Below are 18,352 nucleotides of genomic sequence, written 5' to 3'. Positions count from 1 at the left end.
ACAGATATAACTACTCCAAATCTGAAAGGGGCAAAACTTAACACCTCATGTCTCTGTTACCAGTTTCCTATGTCCTGTAATTTCATTGAATGGGACAGGAGAACTTAATTACATAGAATCCCTCTATGCTACCTATATATTCTGTATGTATATCCAGCGAGCACAACTCCTTTGAGCCGGCCACATTGTTCAAATGCCAAATGCATGCTTGCCAAAAAGATTATTTGTGAGCAAGAGCTCACGAGGTGGTCAGAAAAAGCCATACAAGGACACTCTCAAAGTCTCTCTTAAGAACTTTAGAATTGATTGTATGACACAGGAGACACTGGCACAGGACTGCCCAGCATGGCATGCCCTCATCAGGGAAGATGCTGTACTGTGCTGAGCAAAGCAGAATTGAATTAGTTCAAAAGAAATGTGAAATGGGCAAAGTTAGAGAGCCTATCCCAAATGTTCATAAGGACTATTTGTGTCCAACCTGTGGCAGAGAATTCTGAGCTCATATTGGTCTGATCAGCCTCAATTGGATAAACTAACTCAACTCTTAACAACTTTCTTCTTCAGTAACTTAAATGTTCTGCCATATAGTGCACATATATTAGATATTGGTATTGTTTCATTATCTATAGTGTCATTATGTACAACATAATTTCTCTTGTCTCTTTTAACTATGTATATTTTTACTATTAATTATTTAAAATCATGATTATTTGTGTTTTTAGATTCATCTGAGACATAAGAGTTTCTGCTCCAGACCTTCTTTTTAACTCTGTGAATGTTTCAAGTGTCTATCTTATAGGCAACTTAATATTATATTCTGCTTTCAAATTCATTCTTCTACCTTCCTTAATTTCTAATCACATTTATGATTATGATGATTAAATGTTTTTCTTGATAATTTTTCATTATGTTTCTTCTTTTACCCTCCTATTTTCTTCTTTACATAGAAAAAAAGTGAAGAAAGAAAATCTATGGTGATTATGGTGATCCCATCTGTGATTGGAGTTGTCTGATCCTATTTTTCTTCTTTTTTTTTTTTCAACTAGTTTAAACTCAAATCATTGCTTCCTACTTTTTCTATCTATTCTTTTATCACCCCTTACTCCATATTTGAAGTTCCTTTTGTTTGTGTCTATTTCTTTTTCAACTTTTCTTTTTTTTAGAGAAAAAGAAAAAAACATTTAGAGAAAAGAAAAAAACATTCTTTTTTTAAGCCCTCATTATTTCTCTATTAACTTTAATACATTTCTATTCCCAACTCTTTGTGAGTTATATAATGTTCTGCTTTCCTATGACTGATTTAGACAGAAGCAAGGCTTATGAGGTGGCTGCTTCCTTCATTCTTATTTCAATATTTGTATTCTCTTCTTATGTTTACTCATGAGAAGTTCCTGCCTCTTCTTCCTCATTTCTTCCCTAATATATTCTTTTTCCTCCTTTTTTCTTCACTCTTTCAAAACAAACAAAATCAAACAAAACCACATGTAAGTTATGAGTTTGTCTTTCTTTGCTGATTCTTTGACTCTTGAAGACAGTGGGATCATGAAGAGACAATGGTTCTCCTTTCCCATTAAAAGATATATACTTGATCATAATTTAGCCTCTTCAGATTGTATAAATATATTTACCTTTATAAGTTTATCTTGTTTACTGTGGTTGTTTTGCAAAAATTCTACCTCTAGTTTCCCAAGAGGAATGTTTGAATCTGTTCTATTAAAGGTCCATTTCCCTCTTGCCCCCATTTCCTGTCTTATATCATTATATTCTGTTTGTAAGATAAGTTATTCTTCTCTATAAATTTATTGCTTTTGTCATATCATATTCCTAATGTTCCTTACCTTTATAATATTTGATGCTGTATAATCATGTGTGATATCAATTGGGTATGTTATAGTGAACATTCCTTTTTTTCTATGAATTGGACTCTGGCTATTGAAGTCTCTTCCAACATGCAACTTTTTCATTTTGTGATTGTGGTTCCTCGGTGCTTGCTCTCTTTCTCCTTTCTCTCTGACTGTCTTCTAACAATTTTTCTTTATATCTTTTTTTCTTTTTAGACTCTGGAATTTGGTTATGGTATTTCTAGGTATATTCAATTTGGAATTTCTTTTAGGATGTGACTGAGTTTCTATTTTGACTTTGCTTTCTTGTTCTAATCTCCCTTTTATGATTTATCATACTATAATATACAGGTTTCTTTGGTCATGGTTTTCAGGAGAATCTGATGTCCTCTTTCCCTATTCAGTTCTTTCTTGATAGTAGATGCCTAAAATGTTCTTTTAATTTTCCAGCCTTTTGTCTTTGTTCTAGTATTTCCCGATTTCTTATGAAATCACTAAATGCTGTTTGTTCCATTCTATGTTTCAGGGTGTCTACTGTTAGTTTAAGATTTTCTACTTCTTGTTTTAAACTACTAACTCTCATTTAAGATGATTTAATTTCATTTTAATCTTTAATTTCAGCTCTTTCTTCATTTCTTAAATCTATTCTTTGAGACCTTGTGTGGTCAATCCATTTCCCACCTTAAAATTTTACTTATAATTACTATGGAGCTGCTTTCTTCTGGGATTTTATCTTGGAATTTCTTAACTTACAGTGTTTCTTCATTGCATTAGAAATTTTCTTCTGTTTACTCACATCTTCAAGCTTTGTTCCTGGATGGGGATTATGCCCAACCTAGGCTCTGCTACCTCTCCCTATTCTTGGATGGGGTGACTAGTCCCATTTCCTGCTGTTGGGACAATTCAGATGCTGTATCTACATTTATATGTGTACATATCTCTGTCTATCTATCTATATGTATGTATGTATATATGTATATAAGTCTCTTTCTGAGGTGGCTGGGTCTTGTTTTTCTTTGCTCACTGAAGTCACAGAATGGGAGGCTTCTTGGGGCAAAACTCTTGTCTATCAGCAGCCTTAGCTTGGGATCAAGAACTGAACCTAGATATGAGTCCAGGATGTCCTCCCTGAATAGTCCTTGGCTTTTGTCTGCTCTCCTGCCATGTCCCTAGCAGTGAACTCCATATGTTGTTTTCATTACTCCCCTCTCTATCCATACCCTTCTTCCCATCTATTGGAAGATTCCTTTGACGTCCTCTGCCTCTTTTCTTAGAGAGTCCAATTTGAGTTTAAGTCCTGCCACCAGACAGCACTGATGGGTGCCCTGGCTACTAGGAGATTCATGATTACTTTCTCTTCTTCCAGTGTGACTCTACAACTGGCTTTAGATGGGGGAGAAGGGCTAACTTTGGTCTTGTCTCAGCTCCTCATACAGTTACCTACTGGGAGGTCTGTGGCTTCTGTCTCATGTCTTGGGGAGGAAATTTCCGAGGCAACATCTTGTTAGCCCAGTTGGAATCACTGTCTGTGCTAGAGGGTAATAAAATGGCATTTATTTTAAAATATTATATGATTTTTGGATTTTTGTGGCTAAGCTGATACCTCCAATCACTCCAAATTAGTGAATTCTAAGTTTGGTTTAGGTAAAAAGAAAATCTTTTCCTTTTTATTATTTCCTTTTAGATTATTTCTAAAATGTTTTTTTTTAGCTCCCACAAAACCCACCTCAAACTACTCTTCCCTCAAAGACAAATGAAAACAAATCTAATACTAGGAGACCAGTCACATCAGGAACTCTGGTGGGGCTTTGAGTATTTTACTTAGATGTCTCAGGTCCATCTTTGTTCCTAAAGCTGGCAAGAATACTGAGTTGGCGTGGCAGGACAATAAAGATAAATAAATAGTTGAACAATTTAAGACCTCAGAAGAAACATAGGAATGGCCAAGAGCATTTTGCCAAAGCTAATCCTGAGGTCTTTGTGAGCCCATGACAATTCAGGTCAATTCAGTAAGGATTTATTATGCACCTAATATGTGCAAGGCACTATATTAGATCCTGAGGAAAAAACTGGACTATATAGTGTAGAAGCATCCATCTGCATGCAAATAAGCTAATCTAAAGTAATTTTTATTGCAATTATTAAAGTGGGTTCCTTAAGAAACTTTCCTAGGATGTTAACCTAGTTAGAATAACTATTTTGTTATTGTTGCTGTTACAGAAACCTCTCTGTACTGAGTCCCCTTCCCCTCTGGTTCCACCCCATAAGAAACCCATAGCACAAGAGGACCTCTTCTATCAAACTCTTAGCTCTTGGGAGGAAACATGGTGCTGTGGAATGAGAACTCAACAGTGAGTCAAAAGAAGTTCAGTTTCTGAGCCTTTCACTTGCCAACTGTGTGATCTCAGAGAAATCACTTAATCTCCCTGTCCCTGCTTCCTCATCTGCAAGCTGAAGATATTTATAATTGCACTACCCCAGCCTCCGAGGGATGTTGTAAAGGATGATAAGAGTGGCAAAAAATAATAACTACCATTTAGATAAGGTTTTTAGATTTATTAGGTCCTTTATTTGCTTTTCCCTAAAGATGATTATAGATAAAATATATACATACATACATTTATATACAGACAAACCCATATAAATATAGCTATAGATAGTTATAAATCTTAATAGATGATAGGATATGTATATATGCATATACATGTGTATATATATATATAAACATATACATATATGAACTGTTCTATAAATATAAAGTACTTTGTAAATACCCATTATAACCATTTCCTTTTTCTCTTCTCATCATCTTCTTCTATTATTCTATCTTTTTCATGTTTTCATTATCATCTTCTTGTCTTCCTCCTCCTTTTCCTCCTACTCCTCTTTCTCCCTTTTGCCTCTTAGTAGAGTACAAGTTCTATGGAGCCTGTGGCACCCCAGACCTTGATTAGCTTTTCTAGGGGACGATCAAGAATTAAGTGATCATACAATATTTCAGAAATCATTAGTTTTTGTTTCTCTACAGGCAGGAAAGAAAAGATTTGTTGCCATATGCAATTAGTGAGTCACGAAGAATGAGGGACCAGTATATAGAAAGGGACCAGGCATGCAGTTAAGTGACTTGTCCAGGGTCACACAGATAATTAATTTGAAAAAACAGAAATTCATTGTAGGTTTTTTAACTATGTTCTATCCGATATGACAATAATAACAAAAGTGATAATAATGAATATAGCTAACATTCATATAATACTTAATATATGCCCAATACTGTGCTAAGTTCTTTACAAATATTATTTCATTTGATCCTCAAAATAGTCCTGGGAAGTCAGTATTATTATTCCCTCATTTTATAGTTGACTATAAATTTAGGCAAACAGGGATGAGGTTACTGTTTGAATTTTTTTTAGGTTTTCCTAACTCGCTTCTTATCACACTGTCCATCATACTTCTAGCTTCCTTTGGCTACTAGTTTGCCAATATGTTGCACAGCCATCTATATACATACAAAATAATCAGTAATTCAATGATCCCCAATTTTCTAAGTTAATAAGATTTTATTTTGGTCAAAGCTATTTGTACGGATCATAATGCCACGAAACTTGGCAGATAGTTTTAATATATCATTGTGATTGAAAAGTTAATTATCCTATAACCAAAGTTGTCCATGAGCCTTTCTGAACCTTGCTGGGTTAGTTACTAGATAGTGCATCTCATATTTGAAACCTTCTTATTTGTACCCTGCTAAAATAGCTCTCAAGAAACTTTCCATACTATGAAGAACTAGAGTTATAAACTAGGACAGGGAACTGGAGCTTTGTGCCAGGGGCTAAAATTTAAATGTTGCTAACATCATTTTTTCCCAGTAAGAATAACTTTGTTTAACTCTCAGTAAGAATAATCAGTTCAAACAGAATACTGTTGCATGAGGATTCTTCCTTTCACACTTCAGATGACCTCCTTTCTGATTCAGCTTGGCCATAATAATAATGGTCTCTCCAGAAGGAGCTTCCTGGTATTCTGTGTGATCTTGTGTTCTGAGGTCTCTCCCCAAATTCTTGCTTCAACTTTCATCTCACTTTGTCTTTTAAAGTGGATTTGATTTTTGAGTTCCTTCCATGCTACTTGCAACTGGAGCACATTTTGGGGGTTTTGCCCTGTTGTCAGATTTGCAAGTTTTGATTCTATAAAGAAGCACCAGAATAGGACTCTAATGCAGGAAATAAGTATACTACAAAAGAGATTGTCTACATGTACAAGACATGTGAACAAAGGGCTACAGATGATGGGGGATTATTTCCAATACTAGTAACAACAAGGACTTAGAGAGGAGGTAACATTTCAATTAGGTCTAGAAGGAGGGTCAGATAGTATTCTAGGAGTAGGGATTGGGTTTTCTAGAAGAATCACTGGCTATGTTTGCAACTTGGGGACCACCATGGAAACAACTGGATGAAGAAAGGCATAGTTCTGAAAGCTTTTTATAGGCCCCTAAATCATCCCTGGGACCACAGTGGGGCAGTGCATAGAGCTCCTGGCCTGGAGTCAGGAGGAACTGAAATCAAATCTGGACCCAGACACTTACTAGCTGTGTGACTCTGGGCAACTCAATTTGCTTCAGTTTCTTCATCTATATAATGAGTTGGAGAAGGAAATGGCGAACTTTAAACCCCAAATGGGATCATGAAGTAGTGAATATGATTGAAGAATAGCAAAAACCTATCCATTGATTCCTTTCCTAGTAAATTCAATATTAGAACTAGAGCCATAACTTGCAATTTTGGCCTCTATAGCGAGCTTCATGAAATATACTTGGGACAAGCATTAGGAAAAGTACTCTAAAATCAGTTGTTAAAGGTGAATTCCTCTGGGGGGTGAGAGACCCTGAGACAAAAAGGTTCTATGGTGAGAGACATTCCTGGATACCAACCCCTATGGACTGAGACCCTAGAACATTGCAGGACTACATCTAGAGAAGCTGGAGGAGCAACAAGGCAGGAAAGGCCTGTGGAGGAGTTCATGTGAGGTGTGGCCACCAGGTAAAGGAAACATACTTTCTGCTAGTTTTTTTTAATTTTAACTAAAGATTTTTTTGTTGTTGTTGTTAATTTTGTTTCCTAGATGCTGAACTATTTGCTGGCAAATAAATTCTTTCAGCAACTTTGTAGTGGACACTTTGAGTGCACTTTTTTCCACAAGTTACAAATCTAACCCATATTGTTCCTTCTTATCCTTGGGTCACTCTCTCCCAGTTTCCATCTCAACACAAACACCAGAGCCTGGTAGGCAGAACCCCTGCTTCATTGTACCCAATCCCATTAGTCATTGTCTGGAGGAAAGAGATGATGGCGATGACCACTTAGTCCCTAAATTGATTTCCTGGCTTGGCCGCAAGGGAAGTGGGGCTGCCTTCCAGGCTCCAATGGCCTCCTAACATGGGGCCAGGCAAGCTTCTGACTGCCAGGCCACAGGGTGGGGTACTATATGGGACACAGTTTGTTCTACCTTATAAAATGGAAGTTCTGCATTTCTGGGTGAAAGGAAACAAAAAGACAGAGTAAGGGGAAAAGGGGATGTTCCTGAGGGATATTTTATCTCTTTTCCTCTGGGTGTCCATGGGTGAGGGATTTTAACTTCTAAGGGCCTTGACCATCCAGTGGGGGATGACACAGTATCACCTCTGTTGTGGGGTCAGTGAAGAATTAATTTTGTTATAAAATTGTAGAACACTTGAGCTGAAGGTACCTCACAAATGCCAGTTATTATTATGCCTATGACAATATATGGGGCAAAATGAGCTGGAATCCCTGAACTAAAGCCCTCCATAAAAACATTGTTTAAATGGGTCATTTGTTTACCTTTCTGAGAAGCATCACGGTAGAGAGGCAAGAGAGCCAGCCAGGTGCTGGGCAATCTGGGCTGAACTAGGTCATTACTTTAAAAATGAGGAATCGGAGGTTTAGAGAAAAAAGGAGAACAATCTATAGCCACATGATAGGTTAGTGGTCAAACTGGGCCTGGGACTCAGATTGCCCAACTCCTGGCCAGTTGTCTTGCCCCTCTCCCTGGTGCCTCTCAGAAAGGTAAACAAATGGCCCATTTAAACAATGTTTCTATGAAAGGCTTTAGCTCAGTGATTCCAGTTCACTTTGCCCAGTGTATTTTTCATAAACATATAATATAACTGGCATTTGTAAAACCTGTTTGCCAAACACTTTACATATTTCATCTCATTTAAGCCTCACAACAACCCTCTGAAGTAGAAATTACAGGTATTATTGACCACATTTTACAGAAGAGAAAAAGGAGGTTAATTTTCCATGTCCACAGAGCTTGTGTCAGAAGCAGGATTTTAAATGCAGGGCTTCCTGACTTCCGATGCAGTGTTCTTATTCACAAGACTCACCATTTCTCCAAACATAAGGATTGTAAGAAGTAGAAGGAACTGAGAGGTCACCTAGTCTATGCTTAATAAATTAACAACATGGAGAAAATGGATTGATTTCCCCACAGTCATGTAGCCTCTTATTATAAGGCTGGGAATAGAATTCAGGTCTTTAGACTATCAATTCACTGTTTTGTTTTGTTTTGTTTTTCTACTTCATGATTGTCTTCATATAGCTAGCAACAGACAACCAGAGTAAGATATGCTGAATTGGAATTTGGAGAAAAGAAACAAACACTGAATACATCTATTTTTGGTGTGTTGGGTGGTACCAAGCTGCAAATATGGGTTATAATAAAGGAGGATAAATAATAATAATAATAACCGATACTTGCCTAGCATTTTAAAATTTGGGAAGCACTTTGCATACAGAATCTCATTTCAGCTTTACAAGGATCATGTGAAAAAGGTATTGATACCTCCAAGCTCAAACACAAGGGTTGAGCTCTTCCTAAATTCTAATTTACCACCCTACCCAAAAAGTCTTGGGTAGGGAGATGAATTCATTTAAATATCTAGAATTGAGTCATATTTAATCGGGGAAATCTGACAAAATTATCTTCCTTTTTAGTCTTAAAAGGTAAAGAGTTCTAACTGCCAAGTCTGAGTGCACTAATTTCAAGACCTATTGGAAAGGGTTTTCAAATTCAGGTATCCATAGACTAGGTTGTTCCCTTGTCTAAATATGGGAAATTTGCAAGAGGTAGGGTGGCAAGAAATGAATATTATACCCTGAGATAGTTACATTTGGTTCTTCCCTAAATAGGCAATAGGAACTTGTAGTGAAATCTGCAGATGGCTCAAGAGGTCTTCCCCACAGACAGGTACAAATCACTGATCTTCTGAGAAAAGCTGTGCCCAGAAACTGGATATACATGGGATTGATAATCCAGAACTGGAAGGTACTTCTGAACTGTCTAGTTCAACCTCATCATTTTCAGATCAGTTATTGGAGATTAAATGACTTGCCCCTGGTTATACAGATAGAAAATCAGAAGTGGAATTTGAATGTAGGTCCTTTAATGCCAAAGGGCTGCATCACGTAGGATGAGGGAGGGAAGCTCCTTATACATCGATTTTGGGGACTGTCGTCTATATATATCAGCGCTAAAGTCTTGAATTAGTAAGCACTCCTAGAATGGGTCACAGAGTTGGGAAGTCCTACTCTTTGAATCAAAATAGAATGCATATGGTAGAGGTGTGCCTGATGCTCACCTGTTGGTTTGGATTTGATGGCAGGTACTCAAAATGGGTCATTGAACAATCGACAGAAAGAGATTGAGTTGGTCTTAATACAGCAGGGATATGCAGCAAGGATACAATGGAACTCAGCCTTGGTTACTCCCTCTCCATATTAAAACCTATATATTTATCAGGAGAAGGTGTCATGACTCGAGTGATCTTGGGGCATCCACCAAGTCTAAGGGGCACCTATCCCCTGCTGGTGGGACCTTTTATGCCTCTAGGTGAACAGAACAGCAAAAGCAGAAGCTTCCAGTAAGCTGCATAAAGAAACATAGCTTTAGCCTTGTCCCACCCCAACAAATTAAGCTTTGTTCCTTTTAGAGAAAATCTAACTTAACTCATGTTGGGAATCCTCGTAGATAGTCCTGGCATAGGATAAAATTGTCATCTGTAGAAGTCATTCTCCCAGATATATCATTTGTAAATAAATTATTGAGAAACTGGAGTTTCAGCAAGGAGAATGAGATATTTATTTCTCACTTGGATGCTTCCCTCAAACCCATCCCAAAGACACTACTCTAAAATGTAAAAAATATAAAATGTACTATAGTTTGATTGACTATGATATGTGTAATATGAGGTAATACTTTCATAAAAGGAAGAGCATAAGTTTGAGTACAGCCTAGAAAAAAGCAGAAATAAAGATAGAATTTGCAGTTCAAATTTATCCAGCATTGGCCAGGGGAAAGAGTGCCCTGATTTTGATGCCTCCTCCTGATTATCTGGACCAAATTAGCACTAGAATGATGATGGTGGTTCATCAGGCTGCCCCAGATGAATGGAAATGCTCTTTAAGAAGTCTAATTTCCTTTGTTCTAATTCAGGATTCACACGGTGAACGTGTAGTTGATTAATTTGGTCTTTTTAGTGGTTTTACTTAGCAGAAGTGCCCTGTGCAAATATCTGGTACCAGTTTTCTTGCCATATATATTTGTATGTGTATATCTGTATTTATATAGAGAGATATATAAATATAGATGGATAGATATAGATATACAATATATGTATATTATATTATCATATTATATATATATGTATGTGCATGTACATATGCATATATATATTTGTGTGTATGTATATGTATATATTCCAGTTCTTGAGTGGATCTGGTATCTTACTAATATGGATCCTGTCTTCATTGATATAGATTACAACTTACCTGTGCCTTCCTATTCTTTTTGACTTCACCATATTCTTCCATAAATTCATGATGGAGAATCCATTCAACATGCTAAAGACCTCAAGATCTCCTGCTATTTCCTAGATAATAACAGAATGCCAGTAATCATTTATCACTCACTCTTTTTGAGAGCAACCAGTTCATAAATTTGTTTCTGATGATATTTTTTTTATGCTATATTCTCCAGACTACTCCTGTCTAATGAATTGTTGATAATGTGTTACAACCTATTCATGTCCACCTTACTTTTCTCTATGGCTCTGTGGGCAAATCTTAACTTTGATTTTTGGTAAACTATAGAATTCCATCTATTATAGGACTAATTTCCCAAAAGTAAGTCATCTTGCTCTTCTCCTTTATATTGCTTCAGTGTTGACTGGTTGTGTTTGTTCAAGATAAATGAACCAATGGATTAGTTTTATAGGTTCTCCATCTTACTATATACATGTATATACATACATCCAATTTCATAAATCTCTTGAAATCCATGCCCTAAGATCTCTGAATTCCACATAAAGAACCTCTGCTTAAGACCACCTGTTCAGGCTATCCCAGTAGATTTTAATGGAACAGACCATTCAACTGTGGGATACTACCTCTATGGAAAAAAAGAAATCTATAGAGAGCTGAAACCTCACTATTAGAGTAATCAGGGGAGTCTTTTCAGGGGAGAATCAGGGGAGATCTGTTGAACAGGGGTGCTTCCCAAGGAGCTGGGCCTGCAGCCCTGGGCTCCTCTGGTGAGGTCCCCTGCTAAAGACAGCTAAACCAGAGACTCTTGTTTAGTTCCCATTCACTGGGGCTCTGTCAAAGACAGAAAACAAAAAATATCTGACCTATCAGTATGTTATAAAGGAGAAATAATTTCTGATCATACGCTCTCTTCCCCTCTTTTGAGAGGATTACACTCACTATATCTTCTACACTACAGCCTTTGAAATATATGAAGGCAATGAGCAAAATATTTTCAATCTTCCCAACTATTCCTCATTAATAAATGTGCTTGTGCCCTTTTCCCACTTCACTCTCCTGTTAGTCCACTTCCTCTTCCCCTTGCCAACTCAGAACTGGGTAGGGGATCCTGTTTCTTGTTCTTGTTGAAGAATTATCTCGATAATTCTCCCGTTAGTCAGATCATCAGACCAGGGCATTTCAGTTTATGTCAAGGGTGGAGGGAAGGGAAGGAAAGCTGAGACTGAGCATCACTAATCTTCATAATTCCACCTATCCTAAGCTCCTTTGACAGGATTTGAGTTCATTGAATTACTCCAGAGAAGTCAGTCCATTCAGGAAGGTGAGCTTGAGTCAGAACCATTCTTTCTCACTACTATAACTGACCCTAGTAGAAGATTTGACTTCTGCTGGTTTCTTACTTCAATTTTCCTTAAAAGTTCAGTGAGAGACATTGCCTGAGTCTCTAGCAAGTCTCTTTTAGTGTCTGCCAGGTAACCATAACCACTTTGAGAGGAGTGGTATTTCTCTGAATTTGGACCAATGATGTATAGCTTTTTGTGCAATAAGGAAATTAATAAACCCAGCTACGATCCATTTCTCAAAGCTGGGCCAGAGGTTTCCTGCTGTAGCAAAGATAATGCTGAGGACTTGAGGCAGGGCTACCACCTCAGGAATGGGTCTCGAAGACTGTTCTCTAGGAGAAGATCCAACAGTTTCAGTGGATGTACCCTACCTAGCATCCCTGAATATCCAGGTTTCCAGGATGTCAAGGTAAGTGGCTGGGAAGGCTCACTAAAGTGATGTTTGGATAAGAAACAATCCATTCATTCAAAAAGAAAAAAAAATGTATTGAACATACACCATATAAGATGCTGTGGGTGTGTAGGAAGTGACTTAGGTTCTAATCTTCTAGGTAGATAAGACTACCCCAGAAATACCAGCAACTGCAATTTGAGACAGTAAATGAGTACTCCAGAAATGTCAAAGGCATTAGTAAGCACAATGGAAATTCAGAGGGTTTGGGAACACTGTGGGCTGGGATATTCAGGGAAGGTTTCATGGAGAAGGTGGTGTTTGAATTGAGTCTTGAGGGATTGATAGGATTTGGAAGGTAGTAGTGGAAAACATTGCAAGTGGAGAAAACAGCACAAGCAAAGGCATGGAGGTGGGAAAGCATGAAGTATAGATTAAGACTTTCCCCTAGTTTTTCCCTTCAGTATGATCTCCAAGTTTAGATCTCTTTTTTTAGAGTTAGCCAAACCCTGAAATTTCACTGGAAGAAAGTCTGCCTGAAGGAACATTTCTGCTTGCCCTGCTTTTCTCCTCTGCTCACAGTAAGGTTTTATGCGTGCCCCCTCTGTCCTTGGGAGTCCTCATGTCACCATACAATGCTGGGGTCACATGCCACTGGTGCTTATGCACTCGGTGGGATGGTGCTGGGAAAAGCATAGCAATGGACTTCCTTCTTTCCACCCTAACCAACTCTCACCTCTTGCTTCTGAGAAAAAGAGACAGCAGAGACAGAAAAAGGCAGAAGTGGAGAGAAAAGAAAATAAAGAAAGGATAGAGGAGAGGGAAAAAGGGAGAACAGAGGGAAAGAACCACATTAAGAAGACAGAGAGCTTAAAAAGAGAGGAAGATCTCCTTCATGAGCCCCCACAGGCAAGCTTGGGAGCCTAATTCAGATCCTGCGCCTTGCTTAGCAGCAGCTGGGTCAGATGAGGCCACTGGTAGAATTCCACCGAGTATCTCATTTCATGCAATCTGGCCAAACACAGCACAGTTTTGGCTGAGAGAGGTCCCAGCTCTTCTGTTCCAAATACAGCTGTTGGACAATTAACATGGAAAAATTAAACTGCAATGTAATTGAAGATTTTATTGTATGTTTAATGACAGCCAGACATAACGAGTGGTTTATTAGGGTGGTAAATTCTCAGCAGCAGCCTTTGGGAGCAGTGAATTAAGAGCCCAGGGTGTTATGAAAGTGAAGTATTTGGAGCTTTAGAGAAACAGCAGCTTCTTGCATCTTAAAACACTTTGGAATCATTAATTTAATTAATGCTCACATGATCTCTAAGTAGAGAGGTGGGATAGGATAATGGACTGGGTTATAGTGAGAGCCCACAGACCTGGGTTCCAGTTTTCCTTTTCTCCTTTATTGGATTTGAGACCTCAGATAAGTTGGGAACAGATATCAAAGTGGTAACTTCCCAGGATTTCAGTTCCTTCATTTGTAAAAAATGTGAGGAATTGACTAAATGATCTTTAAGGTCTATTTCAGAACTAATATGGTATGATTCTAGGCAAGTACACTTCAGCTTCAAGCATCCCAAAGAGAGTATCTTGACTGGCATGCAAGTAGCTCATTCCAAAATGGAGTTTACTGTCTCTTCCAATAATTCAAATACTATCTTCTATCCGCATTCTTCAGAGTAGGGTAGCGTAGTGAAAAGTGTATTGGTCTTAGAGGAGGGAAACTTGGGTTCAAATCCTTACTCTGACACTTGATAGCTATGTGGTCAAAAACAAGTCATGTTACTTCTCTGCTCTTTAGCTTCCTTATCTGTAAAATGGAGATGAGAGAACTTGAATGATTTACTTCACAGAATTGTTGTAAGAAACCTTAAAGAGCTGAATAAGTTATTATTACTATAGTTAAGGTACAGTGTATTGCTTTTGGAGCTAGGAGGACTTGCCCTGGAGCACTCAACCTCAAAGTGCTTTAATCGGCTCTTTAAGCCAAGTCAACATTTATTAGATATTTACTTATATGCCAGCCACTGACCAAGCCCTAGGGATACTAATGCAAGCAAAAAAGAATGATCCGCAAGGAAAATACATTTCCCCCAGACTTGTCTTTTTACTAAATAGTAACATACTTTCTGGAGGGAAAGGGCTTCCCAAGACAATGGGCTGTTACACCTTTGGGGGTAGTGGGAAGCAAGATATCTGTTATCATATATCTGAAGGACTCTCTTGGAGAAGAAATATGATATTTGTGCTGCTTGGCCCTATAGGGCAGAATCAGAAGTAACAGAAGGAAGCCAGAGAGGGGCAGATTTGGGGTTCAATATAAATAACTACTTCCAACACTTAGAGCTATCCACAAATGAAAATGACTGTCTCAAGAGGTAGTAGGTTTCCTGTCATTGGAGGTCTTCAAATGTAGTCCTGTTGGATGAATTGTAAAGGAGATTCTTCATGGAAACTCCATTTCTTGACTCTGCCTTTTTACTGCATGTTGGGGAAGCTGTCCCTCCTCACCTCTACCTTCTGGCTCCCCAGTGTACTCCAAGACTCATCTCAGATCTCACCTTTTGCAGAAGGCCTATCATTTCTCTCCCCACTTCCTTACCCCGACATGACTAGTCTCTTTCCTTTCAAATTATCTTCCATCTGCTCTGTATTTATATATCTTATATGTATATAGTGGTTTACAACTATAAGCTCCCCCATTAAAACTGGGGAGTTGAGCCGGGACTGATTTTGCTTTTTTTTTTGCATCCCAAGTACTCAGCACAGCACTAGCACTAAGTAGGCGTTTAATAAGTGCTTACTGACTGACTCTTTGCCTCTGAGCTTCTCAGAGATGGTCTGTGAGGCTCCCTTTAGATTCTGAGATTGATTATTATATTGATTTGGTCAGTTCTGAGATATGTCTTTTATTGGATCTGGAGCTGTGACTTTATTGGCTGAGATTGAGTCTTACCTCTCAATCATACCAATTGTGTGATTTTGGACAAGTTATTTAGCCTCTCAGTTCCCCAGGCAAACAATACTATAAATTACAGAGAAGATATAGTCAACTACACAGAATAAAATTTTTTTTGGTTGTTCAGTTTTTTTAATCATATCTAATATTTTATGACTCTGTGGATTTTCCTTGGCATAGATACTGAAATGGTTTGCTATTTATTTCTCTAGTTCATTTTACAGCTGAAGAACTGATGCAGAATTTGGTAAATTATGGCTACTTATCTGTGGCCAGATTTGAATTCGGGAAGATGAGTCTATCTACTTCACTCTAAATCTACATCATCACCTAGTTGCCCTATAAAAGCCTTTAGAGTAGTCTATAAGAGCTTCTTAAACTTTTTCCACTGTGATCTCTTTTTACCCAAGTATATAGATATATAAATAGGTATACAAATCAAACATTTACAGATAACAAATTATAATTTTGTGTCCCCACATTCAGTTATGTGACCAATATGTGGTTACAAACCTCAGTTTAAGAAGCTTTGGTCTATAAGAGTTCTTTCTGTCTCCATCAGTGTTATAATAGACAGTCATAAATTGATAGCTGGAGAAGGACTTAGAATATCATTTTATCCAATCCTTTCTCTTTAAAAATGAGGAAGTTGAGCCCCAAGGGAGTGAAGTCCCTTGCCTAACATCACACAGGTTGTAAGGGATAGGACTGCAATTCACATCCAGATCCCTGACTTCAAATTCAGTGCTCTATGTTATATCACATTATCTCTCATAATGATTATCATACTTAGTAGTCTCTGGATATATGCAACCCATTTATCTTATTATATTAAATATGCCCAATGAATTTAGCTTTTGTCAATTTGGTTCTTGCCTCCTGTAGCCAAACTAGTTACAAATTTAATTAAATTTTTGTTATTTATTTCCTCTACAACTTCCACAAGATTTCACGGAATAGCTGCAGAGTATTGGGCATGAACCAAGATGTTTTGGCTATTGGAAAAAAAGGAAACAGTTCAACGATGGAGATATCTCATCATGATCTAACCCTAGGCAGAGATACCGGCTGTTCTTTGGGGCCCCATTCTACAAGGAATCGTCAAAACACCAATGGAGACTTTGTGGACCAAAGCCTAGAAGACTATTTCAACCAAAGGCTGACTGACCTCAGAAACTACAAAGTCAAAGGACCCAACATGAAGGCCCAGGGAGGGGCTGAGGCGTCTTCCCGACCCTTCCCTCCCTTCAGGACCCTAAGAAGAAGAAGAAGCAGTTCTGAATTGTTAGCAAGCCAAGTCAAAGATCTGACAGAATCCTACATCATGGAGGCCCAGGCTCCTTATCTTCCACTTAGCTTTGATCCACAGGAAAGTCAAGGAGGGTTAGATTTCCGTAGCAAGAACAACTACCTGGATATATTGATTTTGAATGCAATTACTCCATTAGAAATGCTCAAGCAGCTGAATGTCAGGCCCTAGAATTGTTCTAGCAAGGTTTGGCAGATAGATTGTTGCTAGACAATTCACATGTCCAAGAAAATCAATTTAACAGCCTCAGTTGGTGAGTGTTGTCGTGGCTGTTATTCAGTAATAGTTACACATGAACCCTAATCCCTTCAATCATTGCATGCTTCCCCTCTCTCTGGCCAATTCTAAAGAGTCATCTTGTAGTCACTAGCCCCTCTCCACTGGCACTGGACATGCTTCCTCTCACAAATCCGATAAGCCACAAAATAAAGGTTCCAAGCTCTGCACAAGAGTCACTGTTTATGGAGACCCACAAACACATAGTTGGGAGCTAAATTTTTTATTAGGATATACACCAAGTCAATTTTATTCACTTATTTATTTTTAATTTGTACCTATATTGAATATTTCATGATAGAGTCATAGGTATAGAGCTGGAAAGAACTGGGTACAATTTGCTCATTTTACAAATAAGAAAATTAAGACCTACAGAAATTAAGTGTTTGCTGGAAGCTACAAAAACAGATATCAGCTGAATAACTTGAACCCATGTTTCCTGACTTTATAGCTTAGGCTTTTCTCATTGCACTTCACGTTAATTTGACCATTATTTAAATGTTGAGTTCATTTTATATAGGATATTCTTTTTTTGTTCATCAGATTAAAGAAATTAAAACTTTATTTAAATAACAAGTAAACTTTGTTTTTAAAATACATATTTTAAAAAGGAGATATATAGTGTCAACATACCTTACAATATGCAAGGGGACACCTAGTGCATCCTATGCAGATGCTTCTGACCAAGGCTAAATGATCAGCTGGACCTGAGGATGAGATCTCAGTTTCTCATACCTTTCCTACTATGGGCAATTTTGGGGATGTGTAGTTTAGGGAGTTGGCAACTTTTGGATCACTTAGTGTTCTTCAGAAAGTGATTGTGTACTTTCTAAAATACCCTTCTCTCTGTTCATTATTCCCTATTCTTCCTATATATCAAGGCTTCTTAAATTTTGTCCATCTTAGTGTTCTTCAGAATGTGATTGTGTACTTTCCAAAATATCCTCTTTGTTATTTCCTATTATTCCTATAGATAAGGGCTTCTTAAATTTTGTTCACTTGCAACCCCTTTTCACCCAAGAAATTTTTACATGACCCCATATATACAGGTATATAATATATATCTACATATATAATATATAATATGTATATAAATCAAATATTTACTGTTAAAAATCATAATTTCACAACTCCTACATTCAGTTATATGATCCCATGTGGGGTCACAACCCACAATTTAAGAAGTTTTGTGTATATATTGCTTTTTTATATATGTTTGCATGTTGTCTCCTCCAGTAGACTGTAAGCTCTTTGAGAGCAGAAACTCTCTTTTGCTTCTTTTTGTATCACTAGTGTTTAGAACAGTGCTTGGCACATAGTAGGTACTTAATAAATGTTTATTTATTGATCGATTGATAATAACACTCAATCACTGGAGAATAACTTG

The 18,352-nt window shown here is 37.6% G+C and overlaps 1 protein-coding gene across 1 annotated transcript; it reads left to right on the top strand.

The window, feature by feature from the left end:
* The first annotated feature begins 12,090 nt into the window (after window positions 1-12,090).
* On the top strand, window positions 12,091-17,525 carry LOC111718899. Its single transcript, XM_023495656.2, has 2 exons — window positions 12,091-12,439; window positions 16,327-17,525. The coding sequence occupies exons 1-2, from the start codon at window positions 12,209-12,211 to the stop codon at window positions 16,858-16,860; spliced, it is 765 nt and encodes a 254-aa protein (XP_023351424.2). The 5' UTR covers window positions 12,091-12,208; the 3' UTR covers window positions 16,861-17,525.
* The last annotated feature ends 827 nt before the right edge of the window (window positions 17,526-18,352 follow it).

Source organism: Sarcophilus harrisii, chromosome 2 (genome assembly GCF_902635505.1).
Source record: "Sarcophilus harrisii chromosome 2, mSarHar1.11, whole genome shotgun sequence".
Lineage (NCBI taxonomy): Eukaryota > Metazoa > Chordata > Mammalia > Dasyuromorphia > Dasyuridae > Sarcophilus > Sarcophilus harrisii.
This window is presented reverse-complemented; position numbering and strand designations above follow the sequence as displayed.

Bases quoted from the DNA above. Each gene is read 5' to 3' on its own strand.
- LOC111718899 (XM_023495656.2), top strand. From the start codon at position 12,209: ATGATGTATAGCTTTTTGTGCAATAAGGAAATTAATAAACCCAGCTAC. The intron at 12,440-16,326 runs GTAAGTGGCTGG...AACTTCCACAAG, and splicing joins CAGGTTTCCAGGATGTCAAG to ATTTCACGGAATAGCTGCAG.